General features: G+C 50.7%; 1 protein-coding gene across 1 annotated transcript; it reads right to left on the bottom strand.

Moving 5' to 3' along the window:
• Positions 1-46: 46 nt before the first annotated feature.
• Positions 47-24,707, bottom strand: Ctdsp2 (CTD small phosphatase 2). The gene is made up of 8 exons (XM_003476122.5): positions 24,321-24,707; positions 9,611-9,759; positions 7,457-7,495; positions 6,982-7,083; positions 6,309-6,365; positions 4,202-4,294; positions 3,898-4,083; positions 47-3,721 (listed from the first exon to the last, which is right to left on the bottom strand). Exons 1-8 carry the CDS (start codon positions 24,382-24,384, stop codon positions 3,596-3,598), a joined length of 816 nt encoding a protein of 271 aa, XP_003476170.1. The 5' UTR covers positions 24,385-24,707; the 3' UTR covers positions 47-3,595.
• Positions 24,708-24,920: the final 213 nt, after the last annotated feature.

Here is a 24,920-nt window from a genome sequence, read left to right on the forward strand (position 1 = left end):
CACTCCCCAATACATGACAGGACAGAAAGGCAGTCCCATACCTGGATAGGTTTTTAAAAACCCACTTTTATTAATTAATTGTAAGTAATACAAATATTCCAAAAATATAAACAGACACTTAATGGCGTCCTACATTTCAAGTTTTTGAATACAACAAATTTATCAAATCATGAAGCAAGGTAGTCAGAATCCCATAGCCCAGTCACAGTGGGAAGCAGACCTTCTCCCCTTCAAATGGCAGCTTGAAAGGGGATCACAGCAAACTTGGGGTAATTAAAAGCAAAGAAGCTCATGGGATGAAGAGGTGAGTCTGCTCCAGGAACAGTTGGCTAGACCCCTACACCTCTTCTCCTGTGGTTGAATATGCAGATATTTACTGGCATTTAAAAAAAGGAAAGACAAAACCAAGCCCCTCGTTTCAGAAAAAAGCTGGTTGAAGAACAGTAATGGTTAAGAAACCAACTGAAGACCAGAAAGGGAAAGTGGGCTTACCTTTCTCAAATACTTGGCCTGCCTGGGCCATTTGATGCAGGCCAGCTGTACATGGGGCTGCCCCACTAATAAGGACTCAGAAGTGGGGAGGGCAGCAGAATTGCATGGGTCCATTCCCCCAGAGGACCACTGCCTTGCGACTCCCATACTTTTAGTACAAAGAAACTTCTGGGCCACTGTTAACAGAAGTGAATTCATACATTTACACAAAAATCTTTGGGAGGGAGGAAACTAAAGATCCCAGGTTAACTGAAGGCAAACCCCCTCTAGCAAGGGACCCATGGGCCTATAGAGCGTCCCCTCTACAATGTGCAGAGAGGAAACCCTTATCTGACCCTTTACCAAACTGGTCCTGTGTCCAAAGCTCCCCCTATAAGAGGGACGAGAACATCAGGCTTTTGATTTAGAAGCCCAATCAGAGAGACACACTGTGTCCCTGAAGAGGCACCTTAAAGAACTGAACCTGGCAGGTGGGCAGATTCTGGCATGGCTTGAGTTGGTGCTGACACCAGGCACAGTGGCCTACTGACTCCTGAAGACCAGTCACAAGTGGGACAGGCTAGTGGCAAGCCCCAGCACAGGCTGCAGAAGTGGCTTTCTCTCAGTCTTGCCCTCCTCCATTAAGTGCCTGATTCCTCCGAGAAGCGAGCTACACAGTCACCACTTTGCCCAGCACACTGTGAAACTAGAAAGCCGACAACAAATGACGACTTCAGATTGGCGCTGGCCCACGAGGACCGCTCTTGTTTAGGTTTGGCCACGATGCTTTTCTGGGAAGGGAAAGGGGAGAGAGGAGGTGGCATTACCATGGAAAATCTGCAAGTGAGCAGGTGGGGTTCTGACAGGAGCAGGGCTTGGGAAGTGGGGGCTTCATGTGGAAGCAGCAGGGACACTTCCAACCAAGCCATCCTAGGCTTTGGTCACGGGTCACACTTCAAGCACTGGGTCAAGCCTGATGGGAATCAGGCTGGCAGAGGCTCGCTCTCTGTAAGAGAAAACATGAAAGAGGGCAAAAAGGGTTCTTGGAACTCAATCAGCTCAGAGCCTCTTATTGCTTAGTCAGAAAAGGGTGGCCAGGTCTAGTGACAGAAGACTTGGCTGAGGCTAATCCCCTCAGAGCAGGGGTTGGGAAAGACGCCCCTCCCTCCTGTAATAAAATGGCAGTAGGCCAGGACCTGGGTCTCAAGCCGCAGCTGTCCTTAGCTTCTGAGTGCCCCCTTTCCGTGAAGAGATGGCCTTCTGGCTAGCACATGGAGCCCTCTCTGCCTTTACCTGAGGTGGGACCCCACAGGCACAGGGAATTATCCTGGGGAATGACTAGAGGAGGGCTGGGTGCTCTGTTCCACTTCTGTGACAATGAAGAGAAAGACAAGGCCACCCGCACTGGGACAAAGAGGGAAGGTGACACCACAAAAGATCCAGCTACCCAGCTACCACTCAGGATACTCAGCTGCTGCTCCACCACCTGGTTTCCCAAACTGGTTAGTTTCTGAGGCTGGATCTAGCGTGTAGAAACTGAAAAGGTCAATAGGATGAGTCCTGAGTGGGCAGTGTACCCTCACCAGAAGCAATTCACAAATGCTTTACCGTATCGCCTCCAGGGAACACAGAGATGGGGAGAAGGGAGGGAGGGAAGCAAGGACCCCACCCAGCCCCAGAGGAGGCCTTAAGGCAGTGATGCAGAGGTAGAGTCCCCCTTGTGGGGGCCCCTTTGTGCTCCCAATTACAGCAGCACTTCTTCCTCTGTTTTCCATCCCAGGGGAAACTTCTGTTTTGTGACTATTTTTTAAAACATTCACTATTAATAATCTTTGAAAGCAAGAGACACCCAGAGTGCAGGTCCGTGAGGGGTTCATTCTTGTTATGGGGCAGGGAAGGTTGGCAAACCAAATGTTAAGAATACCTGTCCCCCTCCATTCTGGCAAAGCAGGAGTTCTGAGCCTTTGAGAGGAACAGTGACAGCCAGGAAGGATAAAAACAGGAACACACAGACTTCAGCATAGAGCAGACACCCAGGAAGACACAGTAAGAAAGAACTCTGCCCAAGCAATGGGAGAGGCTGGGGTAGCTTAGACAGCCTTTCCCAACCTTTGGAACAAAAGTTCCTGTGCCAGCACCAGCACCAGCGGAGAATCCCTGAAGAGCAGACTTACGGAAAGAAGCTGATCTACAAGGCCAGAGATCACACACTCACACTTTGGCGATTTAACTCTTCCCTGCACCCCAGCACCTCCCACATTCATCGCAGGCCCAGAATCACAGCTTTGCCAGAAACAAGTCAGGCCCAATGCTCCATGTTTGGAAAGGGAATTTCAGTAGAGTCAGAAGAACGGAAATCTGTTATCTGTCCTCTTCCAGGGGAGGCAGCAGGCCTCCTTCCCCACAGGGTCAGGAGTATGGCTAGGTGGTGAGGAAGGTAACTCAGTGCCCAAACCTTGGGAAGACACAGGGCCCCACGGCAGGCACTCGGCTGGAGGCAAGTGCAACCCCTGGGCCACAGGACCTGATAGTCACGGGGTTACTGGTTCTGGAAAACAAGTCCTCATCTTCTCAGAAATGGCATCTTTTTATCTGCAGCAGCCGGGCCGGAGAGTTTTTAGAAAGGTGTGCACCTGGGGCACCAAGGCAGTCTCTGACCCTTCCTTTCCCCTTTCCATAGGCCTTCCAACCCTAAGGAAAGGCCATGGTTTGGCAAAAAGCCTGCCAATAATAGTCCTATTCCTGTAAAGCTCAGTGGCTCATAGGGTGGCAGTAGAGGAGATGAACCAACTTGGGAAAAAGCCTCAATCTTTTAGCTTCTTCCCTGTTGAAATACTGAATTCCCTGGATCGGTCTCTGGTCTCTCTCTCTCTCTCTCACACACACACACACTCTCTCTCTCTCTCTATCTTGGGAACCTGGCTTGGAACAGGCATCTCTGGATATTATTGGTCTGACCCACCCAGCTGGCATCTAACCTGCCCCACAGCTCTTTCCAATCACATCTATTTCCAGGCCCCATCTGCTGAGCTGCTCCAGCTTCACTCCGTCCGTCAGGTTGATCAAAAAGGCACAGTGTAGCAAAGTCCCCTGCTGGGGTCGCCACTGCTTGGAAGCAGGAAGGCTAAGGGGCCCGCAGCTGCCCAAGGCTGGTGTAGACGTCATCTGCTCCGCTTAGCTCCTCAAAGATTGGGATCAGGTTGAGCAACTCAGTATCTGCCATGTCATCAAACCAGGACTGCACAGGCACCTGGGACAGGAGAAAGTGGCATCAATCTGACGGCCACTTCTTCCCACCTCCACCTGGTATGCAGCTGGGGCAGCCGGGGGGTAGGGGGAGCATTCCTCTGCTCTGGGGAAGCCCACAGTTCCCAAGGCCACTCCCTCTCCCAGTCCCTGCTGTGTGGGTGAGGCAGGGCCACTCACTGCATTCTCCGGGTGGAAGATGTAAGAAGCAGGCGAGTTGTCCAGGATGAGGGTTTTCCTTAGATCCCTCCCTAGGCGGCTGAGGTCCTTGACATAGCAGCCCTGATGGAACACACAGGACTCCCGGAACAGGCGGGCCCGGAACACCCCACACCGGTCCAGCAGGTCTGTCACAGGGTCAGCGTACTGGGAGAGGAAGAGGCCCGAGTCTGGATGCAGTCCTGGTCTCTCTGGCATCCCGAACACCACCCTGTGGCTGCTACACTTCTTGTATTTTCCTCCCCTCCGACTGACTCCCTGGTACCTTGGCCAGGCTGGCAGTGAAGAGAACACATTCAAAGAGTTCCCCCATTCGTCTCAGGAACTCATCCACATAAGGCCTCTTGAGCACGTACACCTGAAGAAAAGCACAGCGGGCTGCTGGGGAAATCTGTGCTGACGCAGCTCGGCATCTGTGCCCTTCACTGCCAGCAGAGAGAACGGCAGGCAGGGCCAGGCTCCCACATCCAGGGCCTTGGGCCAGCTGGCTGGAACTACCCCAGCCCAGGCTGGCCTCACCGTTCACCAGGCTTCTGCCGGCTCAGTGGTCTCAGCCTTAGCTCAGGAAGGACAACGTACCATGTCCCGGGAGCCATCTCTGATTCCGACGGTGGGCCATCAGCTGCCTCCGGAAACAAGTAATCAAGAATAGGCCTCACAGATGGAAACAGCCTATCCTGGATTACTTGAATCCAGCCACAGCCTCTGTGGGAGCATTGTGTCCTTGGCTCCAGCAGGACAGTTTGTCCAAGTTCCTATTAGGCAAGGCCACAGATATTTCCTGACACCTCATAACCACACGTGGTTTCTCCATGGTACTGGGGAGAAGTGACTTTTCCCCTGATGACCACAGACTAGAATCCCTGCCCCCTCTTGCTCTATAGCCTCCTTTTGTGCATGTTCCTGCTGGCCGCACCTAACACCCACACCCATCTTTCATGACTTGCAGGTTTGCTCTCAAAGGTTCTCTGGCCACATGTCCCCCCCTCCGTCAGTCTGTGGTCTACTACCTGATGCCTTCAGCCTACACAGGCTTCTAGGACCATTTACTTCCTCAAAGATCTTTTTGCTCATGCTACTCCCTAGCTCACAGTGCACCCCTGCCGTAACTCCCTCCTACAGCAGGCCCAAATCCACCCCCAGATCAGCAGACCCTGTTTAGCTCCTTAGCAGGAATCCTCCGCTCCAGGCAGCCCTTCTTCCTGGCTATCCATCACCATTCTTTCTTAAAACATTGGGCAGGTAGCCTTTCTTCATCTTAATTTTATCATTTCATTATTATTCATGCCTCCCTGTTAACTAGGAGCTTACAGTATGTATGTCCTTTTGTCTTTCCCCCGGGGGTTTTGTAACTCTCTCAAGCCTCTGCTGGACTGTGAAGAGCTGCTGCCTATGGCGGTGGCAGGCAAGAAAGTCCTAATAAAGGTGGGACTGTGATGCCAACCCATTGAAGCCTCAAACTCGTTTTTCCATGAGTGCCCAGCCATACAAACAAGTGTCAGTGCCACCAGGGCACTTGCTCCAGAGGTCGGTGCCCCTCAGGCCAACTGGCAACATTTGGAATGGACAGTCTGTCCCCTACCAACTTCACATAATCCTTAACCCTGGACAGGGCGGACTGTCAGGGCTGGAGCCTGCTCTGCTTTATATTCATGCTCTTTGACAGACGCCTACCAGGCATTTACTTGGACAGGAACCACCATTAAGGACCCAAGGAGAGGAAGTCAGAGGAGGTTTCATGGAGGAGCTGCCTAGGCAAGGGAGGGAGAAATTCAATAGTTCTGCACAGACTGGGGTGTGGGCAGGAGGGCCTTCCAGCAGAGAAACACCACTGCTGGATTCCTGGACTGTAACAGGCGCAAACACCATCTACTTAGGAAAACAGAAAATGCAGTAAACTCTGGTAGACACTGGCTACACACAGAGGGATGGAGATAAATAACAGACAGCTGTTACTACCACTGAATAATGTAAACTGCCCTTTCAGATGCCTTGGCTTTATTATTATTGTTGTTGTTGTTATTACGTTTGGTTTTTTGAGATGGCTTTGTTTTATGTAGTTCCAGCTGGCCTTGAACTAGGCGGGTGGCACTAGGCGGGTGGCGTGAGCCTCTTGCCTCAGGCAAACAGCCTGGCTTTAACGAAGATAACCTAGGGAGAGTCATGGGGCTGAAAGGTATGTTTTGTTTTCCTTTTTAAAAGTATTTTTATCTTGGCTATCAAAGGTAGCAATAAAGTGGGAGGGGCTGAAGTTACAGAAAAGGAAATCAACTGATGGAACACAAGCACCAGGAGGACAAAGGAGCCCAGCACAAGTGGAGCAGAGGGCAGATCCCCAGCCCTGGGTGGGTGTGGCCGGGCAGGAAGCTCACCTGGTGAGTGGTCCCCTCAATCTCTACAGGCACTATGAAGTCCGCATTGTTGATTGGCTGGAAGGCAGAAGAGTTAATGAGGTCAGCAGGGGAGAAACAAGAAGCCTGGGAAAACCCAGGCTGTCTGTGGGGGGAAAGTGACACTAGAGGCTCCCGAAGCTCCTCCTGCCAGGCCACTAAGGGCTTCTCAGCCTAGCACAGGGTCCAGTACCTCCCTCCCCGCAGGTTTCCCTGCTCCTCAGCATTACTGTGCCATCCTGCCAAATCCAATCTAAGTTGAGTTTCAGGGCGTCCCTGAGTGAACAAACACTCTCATAAAACAAAACAAGACACAAAACACCACCACACATGGGGCAAGGCCAAGGCTGATTCAACCCTTTTTAAGGCTGACTAATGTGAAGTCATTATGGCACTGTGTGGGCAGGTGCATGAGAATGCACGTGCGCATGTGTGCGTGCATGCGTGTGTGCAGCCTGTGGGCAGTGATGTGGATGGAGGGAGGCAGAGCAGGGAGGTCCCACCTAACCATCTGCAGTATGGCCTGTCCGTATCTGTGGTACCAGGGTGGCCTAGCCTCTCCCGTCCAATTACTTCAATCCTCACCTTCAGGCCACCTCCGGCACCTCTGGCAGGCCCAGGATGGGGGCAGGAAGGGTTCCACATGTCAACTTACCTTAAAGGAACTGTGTACAAGGGTTTCATCCAGGTCAATGACCACACAGATCCTTCCTTGATCTTCCTCCGTCACCTCTGGGAGTAGGCAGGTCCCTGGGATCTAAAACCAGAGCCAGACTGCTGAGATGCATCCACGAGGAAAGCCCGTCACTCTCCCTGGCAGAACTCTGGGAAACCCTCGGCTGTTTGTGGCGAAGGAATCACCAACCCAGGGCAGGCACTACTTGAAAGGCAGAGGACAAAGGACGCAGAGTGGCTTGGGTTTCGGTCTCCCGCTGACACTGGGAGGCAGATCTGGACAATGAGGTGGCAGCTACAGAAAGCCCTGGCCATCCCCTTAAGCAGCAGCCCTCAGTGGACACCTAGAATAAAGGCTTCCTGGGGTACAGAGGATGCTGGCCAGGCACCAAAGAGGAAGGGACCGCCATGCCTGCCAGACTGCTAGGGGCTGCAGGGTCAGCAGATTCACATACCTGGTAAAACTGGTACTGGAGACATTGGAGCAGATCCGACTAGAGAAAAAGAGGTGGCAGTGAGTCCGACTTCCTTAGTCCCAAGTTCCTGCCCCATCTAAACCACTGCTTCTGCCTCAAGACCCAGACAGTTCCTTACATGACAAAAGTGGCTTTTTTAGGAGCTGGGCAGAAAGGTAGGTTAGTGCTTCCTTTCCACATCAGACCTGGCAAAATACAGAGAAGATGGTGTCCTTGTACCCACTTGCCTAACTGCCTCTCAGTTACACAAAGTAAGGAACAAAGAACTTAAGAGGTCAATCTAGGGACACACAGAGGCAGAACCATGATCTGAACGCCTCACTTTTTTTTTGAGACAGAGTCTCACTTTGTAGTCCAGGTTGGCCTCAAACTCATGGCAATCTTCCTACCTTAGTCTCCCAAGTACTGAGATTATAGGCATTCACTACCACGATGTGGCGCTGTGAAGCCACTGTGTGCACCAAAATGTGAAGTGCAGCCAGCTGTGTGCATACAGGGGAGCAGGGGTGTACCTATAATTTAGCACTTAGGAGGCTGAGGCAGGAGAATCACCTGAGCTTGAAGCCAGCCTGAACTACAGTGAGACCCTGTCTCCAAAAACCAAACCAAGCCAAAACCCCCAAAATATGAAGTGTGAAATCAAAATGGACACCTCTTATAATTAAAATGTTATGATTATAAAAAGTAGTTGGTAGTTCTAATAACAACTTTGAAGAAATAATACAATTCTGGGGTTGGGACTATATCTCAATAGTAGTGTGCTGGCCTCACAAGTAGAGTATGAACCCTGGGCTCAATGCCCAGGACTACAAAATAAATAAAATCAGCAAGGCATGATGGTACATGTCTAGCACTCCGGGAGGCTGAGGCAGGAGAACTGCAAGTTTGACCCTAGTTTAGGCAACTCGGTGACTTTGCAAGACCTCATCTCAAAAAGAAAAAAAGGCTGGGGTAATAGCTCAGCACAGAGGCCCTGCCTTTAATCCCCAGCATTAGTAAATAAGTAAAATCTTAACTGAAAACCTTAGTGCTGGCATGTTAGTATATATTTCCTTCAAGTGGGTGTTAGGAGTCTTTTGTTCCCTAAGATTAACACTATGTAATTTCTAATTTCACATTTGGCTTTTCGCTAAATGGCATAGTTCAGTATCTCCATGTTACTGAGAACTCTTCATAAAAATTAATTGCTTAGTAATCCTGTCATGTTGTACTTTAGCCATTTGTCCCCACTGGGTAAGTGATTTTCCACTGATGTTCACGTCTTAGTCTCATTTAGGAAAGACAGCTGGACCTTGGTGTTTCAGAGAGGTACCACTGGCATGTGGGGCAGAACAGCATTTGCTGGTCAGGCTGACTCCACTCTAAAAACACGAGAAATATCATTTGGTCATTGGACAATCAAACTATCTGCACATCTCCAAGTGCTCTGCACAAGTATAGGTAGGAGCTGCTAGGTAAGGGGCATGGTGGGAGCCAGGCACAAGGGCGCTTGCCTATAAGCCCAGCTACTTGGGAAGCAGAGCAGGAAGATTTAAATCTGAGGCCTGCCTGGGAAACTTAGCAAGACTCTGTCTCAAAATAAAAAGGTCTGGAAATTAGCTCAGTGGTAGAGTATTTGCCCAGGATACAGAAGGCTGTGGGTTCATGTCCCTGTACTGGAGGGGAGAAAAAGCATGGCAGACTTTAGTGCCTTGGTTCCCTGCAAGTCAGGTGAAATATGGAAGGTAGCTTTGCATAGCAGAAAACAAATATAGGCTTTAATGTCAAATCTGTTTGAATTCTGACACCACCATTGGTTAACCATGAACTCTTCAGGGCAGCATACCCTCTGGGACTCAGTTTCTCTACCTGTAAAGTGGGAATCCTGTAAATATCCTTGAGGGGCTGTTGTAAGGATCACAAGAGACAATACGTACAAAACCCTTTGCAAGATCCCTCAGAAATCACAAAGACATCCAGACCAATGACATTGGGACTATTAGGAAACAGACTGCTAAGGAAAGGATAGAGGAAAGGCTTCTAAGTCAGAGAGCTTTGCCACCACAGGCAAGGCACGCTTGCTGTGGTCTGCAGGGATCCCCCGCCATCAGCCTATTCCCTGCCAGCACGACTTCATCCCTTCTGAGCCGCTACCTTAGCAATGGTGTTGGCTTCTTCCTTGTATGCAGCGAGCTCAGTGCAGGAACTGGACTGGCCAACATGCTGGGTACGAAAACAGCAAAAGAGGGCCTTGAAGATGTTACGTCCGCGTGGCTTCTTAGGAGAGGACTTGGAGACCAGACCTAGAGAGGAGGGAATGACCAAGGTGTTAGCTACACAGCTACCCTGTGTTCTCTGTTAACCGCTACCCTATGTGCTCCCTGCTTCCAGTCTGTAAGTTTTGCTGGGCACACGGTATATGCTTGGCAGACAGCCACACGCACTTGACAGTAAAATGGGCACTTTATTCCAGCATCTTTTTTTTTCAAAGCAGAAATGGCAGGAAACCCTGTTCTCTGGTTTGGGAAATGGGAGACTTGAATTACAGATTTGGTCTTCATTCTGTGGGGGCCGGAGGAAAACATGGACCAGGTACAGAATCTGAGTCACAGCACACTGAAGATGCACTCAACATCAGCTCACACATAAATCTTCCCCAACACCAGCTCTGGAAGGTCACCTGTTCTCAGCATCATCTTTCCTAGACACTGAGCAGCTGGCAGCAGAACTGAGCCCAAACTGCCTAAGAACTCCAGACCTGAAACTGCAGGCTGATGACAGCCGCAGAAGGAAAATGCATCCTATTTACACCCGACCTCTGTGCCATGCCCCAGCCACTGTCTTCAACATACCCTTCCCTCAGACACATGGAACCTGACTGGGAAAACAAAGCTTTATTACAGCCCATGGACAGAAACACCCACTCCCCAAGTCCTAAGCTGAGCCTCTGCGTCTACACTGCAGCTGCTTAGTCCTACTATGACAATTTGGGCTTTGAAATCATAAGGCCTTTTTTCTTTTATTAAAAAAATTTTTTTAAACTTTTTTTTTTTAAATTATCGGTACCGGGGATCGAACTCATGACCGCCTGCTTGCAAGGCAGGTGCTTACGCCGCTGAGCTAAATCCCCAGCCCCCAAAAATTTTTTTTAAAGACAGGATCTAGATATGAGGTTCAGGCTGGCCTTGGGCTTACTCTGTAGCTTCAAACTCACAGCAATCTTCCTGCTTCAGCCTCCTACATACTGAGATTACAGGCATGTGCCATCACGCCTGGTCATGAAGTCTTATTTGTTTATTTATTTATAGTAAGGATCAAATTCACAGCCTTCTGCTTACCAGGCAAGTTAAATTCTGCCACTGAGTTAAATTCCCAGCCCTCATAAAGCCATTTTAACAGCAGACTTTGTAAAGCATCCCCAGAAACATCAAGCAGCGACACACAGCTATGGGAATTTCAGGATTAACTGGAAATGAACTTTTAGAATGTTTTACAAATTCCCTTTGCTTCCTTTCAGTGAATTGTCCTGGCCACTGCTGAACAAGACTGAGAAGCTGCAATGGATACTGTGAACAGGAGGTGGCGCTACACGACCACACTCAGTGGTTCCCAGCCATAAATTAGGCTGTGGGTCTTGTGTATCCTAAGGCCTGTGTGGGAACCCAGCCTGGGCCTAAGGATTAAACACAACGAGCAGTCCCAGTTTAAAGTACAGGCAAACTACACAGGAAAATAACACCGGGACAGCGGTATGATGGCTCACATCTGTAACTGCAGCACTCAGAGGCTGAGGCAGGAGGATCACTGCAAGTTTGAGGCCAGCCTGTGCTAAGCAGTGAGTTCAAGGCCAGCCTGAACTACATACCAAAATCCTGTCTCAAAACAAAACAAAAGAATATTGAAAATATCTTGTGTTTGCAGGGAAAGAAAGACAAGACAGAATGTGCCACCAAGGCTTCCTTTGTGTCCTTCCTTGGGAAGGGGACAAAAGAAAAGGCAGGTGGTTGTGGACACCCACAAGCAACGGGAGTACTCAGAACCTTCACTAGGGCAGCCCTTACACTGTGGGTGACAGAAGAGCTGCTTACCAGTTACTGGGCTGCCTGTGACGCTGGAGAACACAGAAACACCAACTGTTCCCAAGCCCAAGGGGGAGGAAATGGGCCTCACTCATCCAGCAGTCCGTGTCACCCAGGGGACACCACCCAAGGGACAAGGGCTCCGCTGAATGAAGAGAAAGGCTGGGGACTGCAGCCAGTGCAGCTGCCTCCCTGGGTGAGGACAGATCCCGGACACTGGGAGGACCCCCAGGAAGCCTTTAGAAAATGACAGAGTCCCCAAGTCAGGTGGTCACTCTCAAGCTCCTGGAGAACCAAACTGAGGGTTTTGGGGATTGTGTCACGCAGCTTTGATGGGCACCTCCCCCAAAGCACCCACACCACAAAGACCGAAGTCAGAGCAGAGCCCAGTACTTACAGTCAGCAAGATGAGAGGTTCCGTGGCCTCCTCCCCCACGCCCATTATTTTAATAATCTACACAGAAATTGGAGGGAAAGAGCAGCCTCCCCACCTGCCTGTTGGCCCACATTAAATTCCAAGCCAGCGAACTCAGGGTAGATGCTGACACAAAGCTTCCAGATCAAAGCTGAACCACTGCTTTTCCTTTGGTTTATGGTTTCTTCATGCAGAACCACAATCGGAGGCTTAACCGGGGCACAGAGCCTTTCTTAAAAGACCACACAGCCCCGGCCTTTCCTGAAGAGAGGGCACCAGGAATGCACTCAGCATCTTAGTGACAGATGCTGTGAAGGCTGAGTAATCCTGAGAGGCAGTGAGGTAAAAGGGGCAGCTGGCTGGGGCCATGGAGAGGCCTCGCCTCTGCCCACCATGGGGGGCCCAACAAGCACAAGCGCCTGGCCCTGGATGGGGAGCTTGGGGATGATGACTCTGCAGGGGATGAGTGTCTTCTCAAAAGCACAGTGGGACTGGCAGCCCCTGTGCTTTGGAGATCACAAACATGCTGACCTTGGGGCAGGCGCTAGAAGCAGAATACCCCAGACCCACAACAGCTGGGTCAGTACCCCAGTCATTTCTCTCACTTCCCCAACCCCTCCTATCCTGCTATCCTCCATCCTCCAGGCTGTCTGTCCCCCTTCCCCTTACAAACAGCTCCTGAGAACTCATCAGGGCCTGTGTCAGCCTCCCTCAACATGGCTGCCTCCCCGAGAGGCCTCAAAGGCCTCAGGCCTGGTACATTTGTCTGTCTCCAGCTTCTGTGAGGCCAGTACTCAAATAACTTCAAGGGTTTCTGCCAGTTCTATAGAGCCAGGACTCAGAGAAGCCTCCCCAAGTTTGTAACAGTTCAAAAGCTGCAGAAACAGGAAAACCTTTCAAGTGAGGAAAGGTGGCACACAGGAGCTGAGTGCCTGAGGCAAGATACTGAGTCTTTCTGGGCCTCTGCCATGCTTACTGGGCACTGAGCTGTGCCAGGTCTTTGTTAGACACTTGCATCACTACAGTTAATCCTCATGACAAACCCAACTGCAGGCAATGATCCCTCAGTTTACAGGAGGGAAATGACAGAGGTCACGCTGGGAATATGACGGCAGAGCCAGAACTTGAACCAAGTCTGCCCATACCCAGAGCCAAGGCTCTTAACCAATATCCCAGAGGACCTTCGACAGGTCAGGGACACTGTGTGCATGTATGCACGCAACGGCCGGGAGGCCAGCAAGCACTGTCAAGGTCTCTCCATGGGAACACTTGCTCTACTGCTCTCTGGAGCGAACTGAGGAGAGATCAGTTTGGGGACCACCTCGTACTTCCTTCAATCCTCCTGGGCAGGCTAGCTATCAAAAGCGCAGGGTAACAGTGAAAGGCTCTGGAGTCCCTTGGACTCCAGTGACCCCACCTGCTCTGACTGGCAGATACCAAGGACAGGGAAGGACTGGAGCCTTTTGTCTGGTGAGTTTAAGAGTGAAGGGGAACCACATACCACAGTGGGATCTGAAAGTTTCAATGACTCCTTTCAGCCAGCACTCAGCACTGTGCCCAAGAGCCAAGTTGCAGCCACCCGAAAACCCTCTGCATATGATGGGCAGGGAGCCTAGCCCGCTCCACAGGACAGGAGCACTGGACACAGAAAGATCCACAGGTCTGAAGAGCTTCCACTGCACGAGTTCATCAGCGAGGGAAGAAGGGCTTCCAGGGTGTGCCATGGAGCTCCACGACCAGTTGCTCTCCATCCTTCCTCTTGCAGCTACACCATGGACACCCAGTGCCCCTCTCCTGCCCAGACGCTGATGTGTGCCTGCTCTCTCTGCTCCCAACACTGGTTTGAGGACTAGCTGTCCAAGAGGACCTGTATAAACCCAAGGACAGAGCCAGCTCTGGCGTAAGAAATAGGCAGGCAGGTGGCTGAAGACATGGAGGCCAGGCTACCCCAACGTACCCTTCTCACTGAGACAGGGTGTACAGAGAGGTACCTGCTCACCTGAGGGTCACTGGGGCTTGAGTCTAGGCTCTGCCTGTTATTGACTTAACCACACAGCCTGTTGGAGCCTGGCTTCTTTATCTACAAAATGGCATAGGGGATAAACAAAAAGATGCACAAAACTTACAGCAAGCTACTCTGTAAACTCTAAATGCCATGCTTTTTTGTTTGTTTGTTTGTGTTTGTCTTTTTGAGTCAGGGTCTTGTTCTATAGTTCAGGCTGGCCTTGAGCTCAGTTTGTGGCCCAGGCTGGTCTCAAACTTGCAGTGATCTTCGTGCCTCAGTCTCCAGAGTGCTGGGATTACAGGACTACGCCACCACACCTGGGTCACACTTAAGTTTAATTAATTATCTGGGTGGCAAATCCTGGGTCTCATCATGGACCACTAACTGCCACATCAAGGGTCTCATTCAAGGAGACCAGAAACAAAAGATTAGGACTTGTGCACACCCATTATATATGGCTGAGTGTCAAGAACAGAAAACATAGGAAAAGTGCCTGGGAACTTTCATTACGGGCGGGTTTCAAAGTCAAAACTGCCTCCAAACCTTCTTCCTACACGTACCACCACAAAAGCGGTGTTCCAAATCACAACCGCACTGTCTGGCATTCTATGGGTTATGGGAAAGCAGAAAAGGCTGTTCCACATGGTGTCAACATTGCCCCTAGCACCCCATAGCACCATTCTGTCTCCTCCAGCAAACAGCGTGCCCATAGCCTGGTGGGGGACACACACCTGCAATGCTAGCACTTCTCTGTGGACTGCAAATCTGAGCCCAGTCTGGGCAACTTAGTGATTTAGAGTCTCTATAATAAAAGATAAAAATGGCTGGGGGATGGCTCAGTGCGAAGACCCTGTGTTCAATCCCCAGTACCGCAACACACACACACACACACACACACACACACACACACACACAAGTGCATATATGTGCGCACACAGACATGAAGACCAGCCTTACCAGATGTTACTTTTTTTTTTTTTTTTTGGTACTAGGAATCAAACTCGTGACCTCACGCTTGCCAGGCAGGTGTTTGTGCCATTGAGCTATATCCCTGGTCCACCAGATGCTACTGTTAACCTTCTCCTCAGAGTCAGGTCCAGACTCACTGTCACTAAAACAGGTTTGTGTATAGCAAAGGAACTCCTTGAAGGAAATCTGTCTGGCACTGAGCAGAAGGCAATCTCTCATGCCACTGGTTTCTGGTTTTTTTTGGGGGGGAGGAGGTACTACGGATCAAAACTAGGGCCTTTTTTTAGAGCTACATTCTCAGCCTTTTTTTTTTTTTTTAATTTTAGGAGAGGTTCTCACTAGGTGCCTAAATTGCCCAACCTGGGCTTGAATTTGGTGATCTTCTTGCCTCAGCCTCCTTGAGTACTGGTATTACAAGTATGTACCAGGCAATCGGTTTCAACAAACTATTTATCATCTGACGATACTTTATTAACTCACCCCTCCAGAACTACTTCCTCCCCACCCCCACCACTCTGGCAAAGACTGTTCTGGCTAGCACTATGAAATGGTCTTTCTGAGGGGCCTCCCTCCTGTTAGCTATTGGAGAAAGAAGAGTATTCGAAGCATTTCCGGCCCTTCTTGGCCAGCTGCCTGGGCTCTGCTGCTAAGACACATCTGAACGGGGCGCCCTGTGGAGTTCTCCTACACTGTTAGCAGGAGCATTTGTGCCTTGCTACGGACAGACACTGAAGAGCCAGGTGGACAGAAGGGCTCTTTGGACCAGGGGGGCAAAAGAGGGTAAGCAACTTGCAGTCTGGAAACAGGGAGGGCGCACTTCTTTTGTCGGTACCTAACCACTGACACTGCTCTCTCCGCCTAACAAGCCAGGCAGGTCCTTCCCAGCTTAGCACTAGCTCCTTAAATTCCAAAAAGTAGCTGTCAATCTGACTGCTGGACATTGTTTTTTTCCTGAAAAAGCAGTCTGAGCCACACTGTAGCTCACACCAGCACATGGTACACCAGTGTCCTCCCTGCAGCCAGCAAATGGGGCCGCCCCACCTCAAGTCAAAGTCTCCATTAGTTCCCCTTCTTTAGGTGGGAGGGCTCCCTGAACCTCTTTTCTTTAAGAAATGGATTCTTCACTGGCGGGTCCTTAATGCCACCTGTGAAATGGGGGTGGGAGTGGGGGGCTACAGGTCACGTGGCAGCATGCCTCCTGCCTTTCGGTTTGTGATTTCAACTTCAGGAACCTTCCCTCAGGGACTGTTTTGGGAGCAGGGGATTCCTGGCAACTTCTAAAGCATCATCAACAACCCTTGATTTCAGGATCAGCCTCTGAAGTAACTTCTGGCAACACACCCTCCTAGGCAGCTCCAACACGCTTTCTAAATGTGCTGGTGTGGGGTCCCTCAGCAGCAGCAGGGCCTGTTCTAGAGATCCAGAGGCGTTTCCTCACAGCTAGGTCAGCAGCAGGAGTCCCATGGGACCACAGGAAGGGATCCACTGGTCCACAGGCCAGCAGGGACAAACTTAGTAGCCAGTTAGGAAAACTCTAAGGGCTAACTTTAGAGCAGCAGCTAGAGCGGGGGTGACATTTTGGGGGACTGGAAATCAGTCATCTTGAGCCGTCCCTCCCTCTTTCTGAAGAGATGCTGAACAGATGGAGGGGGCGGGGAGAGGGGTAACAGAAACCCACCAAACTGGACTTGAATGCCTTCCTGTTGGCTGAGCTCCTGCCCAACTCCTAGGATGCCCGAGTTTAGGGGACCACAGAGAATCCAGTGCCTCTTTCCCCTCCAGCTATATAAACCTGCTTTCTATTGGCCAGGACGAGTACAAGATGGAGAAAAGTGAGGACACAGGACAAAGCAAGGAAACAGATCAGTGAATAAAACAGTGGTTACTCATGGTGCCACCACTTGAGTTTAAATCCTGGCTCTGTAGCTTAGTAACAGAGCAGCTGCTGAGCCCATGCAACGCACTGGGTTCACTGCCTACCACTGGCAAACTTTGGAAATCTGTCAAGCAGGATGGTGCATGCTTGTAATCCCAGCATGTGGGAGGCTGAGGCAGGAGGACAGCCCAGGCTAGACAATGAGTTCAAGTCCAGACTGAAGTACATAGCAAAACCCTGTCTCAAACTGTCCCTCATGCCAATAAACAAAAATAAAAAACATTAATTCAGCCATGTCTGATGTATGCGACCCAGGGCCTCATTTTTTTCAACTGTAAAATGAGAAGAATCCCTGCATCTCAGAGGGTGAGAATTACAAGCTTGGGGAGGGGATCCTACCCCTAATGAAAGCTCCTAGTCAGCCACTAGTCATTACCAAATGTTTTCAATTCTTATCTCTGTCTCAATCCTGAAATGGTCCCATTCAAAGGCACCATAAAGATTTCTTCTAAGTCATTTCACGGTTCACACAGAGCTAGTACAAGCCCATGCCTGGAAAATGGTCTTTTCTAGGACTCCACAAAAACCAGTCACAGTCTCACATCCTGTCACTGAGGTTGGCCAACCAGTTTCTTCCTCATGCAGCTGGTGCCTGTGCCCGAGGAACTGCTAGGATTCTGCCAGGGAAGCATTCATTGCAAGGGACGCTTGAGGGCTCCTCCCACGCCTCTTGCTCCTGAGGCCCAGCCAGCCGGTATAGGTGTGTCCCAGGGTGGTGAGTGTGGGGGCCAGAAGTCAGAAACCTCAGCAGCTCTGCAATGTTCCCCTCACAGGCCAATGGGAAAGGTCTCCTCTGCATGGAACCTCAAGGTGGCACCTGTGGGTGGCATGGGTGGAATCCAATGTAAATAAGAGGCAGCAGATCTGGGGAAGAGTCTAGCTGCCTCTGGGCTGTGGCCTGGGGGAAAAGCTTCAGCTCTCTCAGTGGGGTCTTCCCTAACTAGTCAAGTGGAAATAATGCCTACCTAAGGTTGTTATGAACACTGAGTGGGACACTAGATACACAATTCTGAAAATACAGTATATAGTGCCTTGTCCATGGGAAGAGCTCTATAAATATTGGCTGTAACCATCATGAGGTACCAAGGATTATTACTCTATTTGCCCAGAACACTTGAGGACTCCCTTAGACAAAGCCCAGGATCTTTTTAATAAGCAGCAACACTGGACCCCCAAGGCAAGTCCTCCTACTCAGGGCTAAAGAGGCAGTTGGAGCCCCTGCTGTGCTTACCCAGCGCTTCTCTGAGGACACCTGTCAGAATCACAGCGAGCATTTGGAACACACGTGTGCAGGGCCCACCTGCCATGCTCTGATTCAGTAAATCCCAGGTGGAGGCTTTGTATTTTTAGTAAGTGTCACACGAGATCCAATGTGTGTCTCTGGCCGAAAGCCAGTGTCTAAAGGTTGCCAGGGGTCTCTGAGCGACCTTTGCAAGGCTGGAAGGAGACAAAGTCCCCATGGTGCCTCTTCTCACCAGACCTGACTGGCTGAGTGCCTCTGTAGGCCTCAGAGGGATTTGTGCGCGGGGTGGGCTATGACTTTCTAGAGGCCTTTATTCTATTCTCTACGCGAGTCAAAAGATCTGAGCTTGCTGCTTCTTCCAGCATGTCCCGGTTGCTGCAAGAGGGGCCTAACCCATTCTGCCATGGAAACAGAAGAGCTGGGGTGCACTGTTCCTTTCCATACTCCTATTAAGTGACTTGCAGTTTCTGAGTCTAAACAGACTTAGAAACTGGTTTTTACTGAGGTTGGGGCCACATTTGTTACCTAGAATAGTGCATGTGGGAAAGAGCAAATTCACAGGGCTAAAAAGCTGTGCCAAGAGATAAAAAGAGAAAGTCACTGTAAGCCAGTATGGCCAATGTATGTAACAGTGTACTTTGATTTAGTATAATTATCTTATGTGCTTTATATGGGTTTTTTCTTTTTCTTTCTTCCTTTTTTTTTTCTTTCTTTTTTTTTTTTTTTGCCTGTTAATGTGGTTATTGATCTGTATGTATGGATATTAACCTTATAAGGCTTTACAAGATAAATAAATGAATATGGTATTGGCCAAATGGAGGGGGAACCAACTGAGATGTACTATGTGCATGTACCAATTCCCCATAATGCCTGTAATGATTATGGACTACAAACAAGTACTAATAAAAATTTTTAAGGGGCTGGAGGTTTAGCTCAGCGGCATAAGCGCCTGCCTTGCAAGCAGGCAGTCATGAGTTCAATCCCCGGTACCGATAAAAAGGAAAAAGACAAAAAAAAAAAAAAAAAAGAAAAAAAGAACAGGTATAGAATAAAAGAGTAAGGACAAAGCCTAAGTTTGGGGCTGGTAGTGGTGGTCAAGAAACCTTGGGAGGGAAAGAAAATATCAGATCCACTGAGAGATCAGGCTCAGCACTAAACTCTAGGAACAGCTGACCAACAAAACAAGGTACGCAGGCCTCCTGCTCAGGAAGCCAAGACACCCACTGGACTCTCCACTCTGCAGCAGCAGATCCTGGAGCAGGCACACCCAGACCTGAAGGGCTGGGTACTCTGCTGATATAGAAACTCCACTCTAATTGTTCCAGAAAGGCTTCTGGTTCTACAAAGTCAACTTCTCCACTATAATTTCTTCTAGTTCCTTCAAAAGACTTCCATGTTAATGTGCTGACTTACGCCCAGTAGGAACTACCCTTCCATTTCACAAAAGGAGAGCCACATCCCGTTCCCCCATCCCATTAGAGTTAAATTCCAAACTTTTCAGAGCCTGCCGACCGAAGACAAAATGAAAACCAGTTTAATGCTGCTTTGGTGTTCTTTAATGTTTTACCCCAAAGAATCAAAGTTGCCAAGGCATACCTTAAGAGCATCCAATCTTCTTCAAAACCTGTTTCTTTTTTATTATTAAAATTCCCAAAGGAAATCTGAATTTCATCAAGTTTATTATCTCTTAAAGCAAATGCAAACAGCAAGAGAATGTGACACACAGCTGTCTTGAGTATCCTTGCATCTATCTCTGAGAGGTCAAGCAACTGCTTCTAAGATTTAGCTAAGATTTCAGAGACTCCTACAGGAAACACATGACACTCTGACCTCCTCCCACCTCCAGATGCCAGGTGCCCAGGCGCCAAACAGAATGGCTGAAGCCCTACAGCACATGCTGCTCAATGGACCTGCAGACAAAATTCCAGCTGGAGTCACAGTGGCACTCAGAAGAGGTCTGTGCAGCGGGTCTCTGTGTTCAGAAGGCCCAACACCCTACGGTAGCATCCCCTCTGAATCCCAGCCATCTTAACAGTAAAACATCCAGGATCAGAACTGTGTACTGTTTATGTGTCTTGGGAGAACAGAAGAGAGAGAACAGTAGAAGTATAGCTGTTTAAAAAAGGATATTAACATTTATCAGTTAAAAAATTAATCTTCTGCCTACCAGCATCATAGAATGGTAAATAACTTTATTTCTATTTTACAGATAAATTACTCACCAAGCTAACATGATCTGTCAAAGCTTACTGCAAACAGGAAATGAAATTTGAACCCAGGCTTGAAGAAACCAATTCTGGCCTAAGCACCTGCCTAGCAAGCATGAGGTTATGAGTTCGAGCCCCAGTACCCACCCCACCCCCCAAAAAAAAGAAAAGAAACGAAACCAATTCTGTAACCAACAATTCCTTTAGGGAAGAATGAGTTCCTACAAGAACTAACCTTTCCAAGTTGAGCAGGGAGGAAGGGTAAGAGAGTTTGTGACCACAGATACACAATCCCACAAATATTTACATGCTGTCTTTATTTCCCATATTAGGAACATTTCTATTAATTCACCACATAAGGACTAGGAACATTAATTCACATGTTTAGAAATGTGACTTGTACAGTATTTCCCATTTTAACAAAACACATACTATAGGATTTGGAAGGTGCCACAGAGAGGAAACTATCACCTTCCTCCTTCAGTTAACTTTTCTTGGCTTCTTTCTAATGGAGCAGGAGGAGCCAGGAATACCCCATCTGCCAGATACAGAGATTTTTCATGGGTATTTCAAAGTCCAGTTCAGTGGAAAGTTCTGCAAGTAAAATGCAAAGTTCCAGCCCCAGATCTTGGCATTTGCAAACTTTGTTGCTGGGTTGGGACTATTACCATGGGGTCCTTAGGTAAGAGCAAATGTAAGCTTAAATGGCCACTCAGGCCCATCATTCCAAGACAGGAAGAAAACTTCGGAGAAAATACAGGGGTGAGTCTCAGCAGCTACTGGGAAAGTGAGCACAAAGGGGCCAAGTGAAAGGAGCCTACTCTGCTCATGCATCCTGGCCCCTGCAGGCTGTGCAGAGGTGCACCTACCCACAGAGCAAGCTGAAGAGGAAGCAGTGGCTGGCAAGACACTGCAGCCTGTCACGTTAAGGGCTCAGTGACATCTACAGCAGAACGTACCTGACTAGTTCCTTGAGAGAATCAGGCAGAATCTCTTCCTTCTGCGCAGAAAGCAGGTGCTAGAAAGTCTTGCTACATCCAATTTTGGGAAGTACCTGAGTCTCTGTGGGGTAGCTTTCCTACTAGTGATTATCAGAACCTGTACCCAGATGAGAAGATGAACCCAAAGTTTCATCATCCCTCTCTGTGAAGGGACAGTAGAGTTTTCTGTCAACAGTGTCTCTGACTCCACCAAAAGGCCTGTGGGTCACCAGTGGGAGAGAGACTGCTTCCTCCCATTTCACATTCAGTGGGCCCTGCTTCCTTGGCCTCTCCCTACCTAAAAGCAAAGCCCAGGCACAACCTCACAGCAAGGAGGTAACACTCCATATGGGGCTGCAATAAGCAATCATTCTTGCCCAAGTGATACTTTTATTTTTGATGTTACACACAATCCTGGCCTTGCTGTACCAGAAAGCCATTTCACCCATCTGTCTGGGAGGATGATCCAATTTTGGTGCTTTTATCACTGATGTTTTCAATAACTTTGTTCTACTTCCCCTACTGTAATTACTTTTGAATCATCAACACACCCAGACAGCTTTAAGGCTCAGAGAACAAAATGCTCAGAATGAAAAGGGGGAAAAAAAAAATCTGTAACTGAAAACGATTTCACTAAAAAGCTACCCAACTTACAAACAATTCTTTCCAGAAACTTTTTCCTCTTTTCTAAAGGTAAGTAGGGCTTGGGGATGGGATAAGGCAGAGAAGGTGGGGAGAAACAGAACTCTTCAAGGAGCTAATTAAAACATTTGCTCCTCCCCTTCCCTTTGGTTTTTGTTTGAAGATGCAGGTTTTGCTTGTACGCTGTAGCACTCAAAGTTGGCACGATTGCTGGGTGCCCAAACAGCCCAGGAACCAACTATGTCTTCTCTGGAATGCCAACTGAATTACAAGGGAAGAGGGAAAGACCCAGTCCAGTGGTTGCTAGTTTGAGAATTCAGATTTCTCCAGACCTAAGTTTGAAAGACCACATTCACACAAAAAGAAAATGAAAATGTTAACCCCAAGAAAATCCAACCGATGCCATTAAAGAAGCCAACTGCCTGACTTTTTGCTCAACTCCATTCTGCCACTGCCTGCCGCTAGCCCTGGCAGATGCAACTTTCAGCTATCATCTAGAGGTGGCCACTTCACAGCCCTGCTCTCCTTCCCTTTGGCGTGGGCACCACTACTCAAGCCACTGGCAGGAACCCCTGCAGAAGAGGAATAGGCAGGGGGTGGTTTCTCTTGCGGGCTTCTCACCATCACTGCCCCCTCGTGTTTCCTTTCAAGGCAGATGTCTTCACCGCTGGCTAGCTCCAAGGGTCTTTTCCCAGGAGGTTGGGAAAAGTGGGAAGAGTCCAGCAGTGAGTTATAAACAGGCAGTCTCTTTTTTTTCAGCTCTCAGCACAGCTGAACAGACACAGAAGGCAGCTAAGTTGCTGCCTGGGTCACAAAGCCTCCTCCTGGGTCACACCGGCCTCTTGGGTCACACAGGCCGGTTAGTGCTGCTGCAGGAGGTCGGGAAGCCCTTCTAGATGTTGAGATCTGAGTAGGCACTGCTCCATCCGCCCTGGGCAGGGGAGTCAAGAGGCGCACACTACCCACCCCCACTACACTGAGGGAATTCCACAGGGCCTGACACACCACCCCAGCTGTTTTGCCCCTAGCAAGTTGGGGGAGTTATTTGAGAAGCTAAACTCCACGAATAAATAAGTGACCTGCTGACTAAGGAAACCAAAATGTAGGGGAGGGGATGGGGCAACACAAGAGGCCCTGCTGTTGGCAGCCCACCAGGCTCGTCTAGGCCTTAGTAAATTTAATCTCGGGACAGGCCTTTCACACCTATTGGAAAGGGACCCACAAGCGTAGGAACGTTTCTGATCCCCAGAGCGTGCTCACTCTCCCACCTCGGGGTCAAGTGGACCCCTGTCCTGGGAGTTCTGCAGAAAAAGAGGTTAGTCCTCACTCCCTGTGGAAATTCTACCCGTTTTTTTGGACACATTCCTCTAGGCCAGTACAAGGGGAAAAAGGAAGGAGTTGTGAAGGGGGAGGGTTCCCCACAGATCCCAAACTAAGTGACTGCATCCTCTGACCCAGCCTTCACCTGGCCCCCGCGGGAGGCAGGGTCTCCCCGCACGGCGTCTCCAAGCCCCCCACAAAGCCGCGGCGCGGGGGTGGGGGGCGCTGTGTTTCCTACGGACACCCAGGAAGGTGGGGGCTGCAAGGCGCTGCCCACAGAGAACTAGCACTTTTTAGCTGCGCGATTCAGAAACACGGCGGGTCTGATGCCATCCGGCGAATTATGTAACCAGGGACACCGCTCCTGGGCTAAACAAACGCGGCTCTGTGTGCAGCGGCGGCCCCGGGGGAGCGCACCGGGGCGGGGAGGGGCTCCGGCCGGGCTTCGGCTCGGGCTTGTTTGCTCAGCGAAACCGGCGGGAGAGGCCGCCAGTCCGAGCCCCGCGCGGCCCAGGGCCGGCCCCTCCCCCACCGCGGGGGCTGCCAACTTGGTCCCAAGTCCCACCGGACGCCGTCGCCGCCAGCAGCCCGAGTGACCTCGGCCTGGGGAACTGCGAAGCGCTGAACTGCAGCCCCAGCTCCGCTCCAGCTTCGGACCCTCGCCCCCCACCCCCCCCCCCCGCTTTTCCTGCGGTCCCGGCGCAGCCGCGCACCGCGATGTGGCAAAGTGACGACCCCCGCCCCCACGCACACCCGGGAGGGGGCAGACGCAGGGGGACTCGGGCTCCAGGCTCTACCCCGGTGCGTCTCGGCCCCGGAGGGAGGGGCAGCGGGGCGGCTGACAGCTGCGCGAATGACACCCCTCCCCCTTGGGCGCGAAAGCCCGGGCCGCGCAGCCCCCAGCAAGGTCTGTGCGCCGACGGGGACGCGGGGGCAGACAGATCAGGGGGTCCGCCCGACCCGCTCGCCCCGAGCCCCAGGCCAGGGGCCTAGACGCGGTCATCGGGATGTGCTAGCCCCCTCCTCGTCCGGGGGCGACGCAAAGTTTTGGGAAGTTGCTGCCCCTACCTTGCTTGGTGAGCACCAGGGCGTCTTCCCTCCGCGCCTGGGTGATGATGGAGCCGTGTTCCATCTAACAATTCCGCGGGCCCGGGCTGGCTGGGCGGGAGGACGGGCGGGCGCGCAGGCTGGGCAGGGCTGGGCTGGGGGCCTGGGCGGGGGCCCGCTCCGCTCTGCTCCCGAGTCTCCGACTCCCACCGATGTTCACATCCCCCCCTTATCGTTTCCTCCCCGGGCCGGGAAGGGAGGCGGCCTCGAAGGAGGGCGGGCGGCCCGGGCAGCGGCTCCCCCGGGTGCCCCCGGCCCCGATCCCCCGGTGGTAGCTCCGGGCTCCTCAGTTTGGGTCCAACATGGAGAATCCGGAGCGAAAACAAGAGGAGGAAATGGGACACGGGGCGGTTTCCAGGCTCCCCCCTCCCCTCCGTACTCCAGATAAACAACCCGCGGCTGCAGAGCCCACCCCCGCGCGTCTCTCCGCAGCTGACCCGGCCTCTCCGCGGCCTGTCGGTGCTTTCCACTGTCTGGCAGCGTCCTAGGCCCCGGGACCCTCCACTTGTAAGAGGCCAGGGGCTTCAGACGATCCAGAGTTTTGCTATTTTGTTACGGAAA

This window comes from Cavia porcellus, unplaced genomic scaffold (assembly GCF_034190915.1).
Source record: "Cavia porcellus strain 051 isolate PalLab524CR breed Dunkin Hartley unplaced genomic scaffold, mCavPor4.1 scaffold_8, whole genome shotgun sequence".
NCBI lineage: Eukaryota > Metazoa > Chordata > Mammalia > Rodentia > Caviidae > Cavia > Cavia porcellus.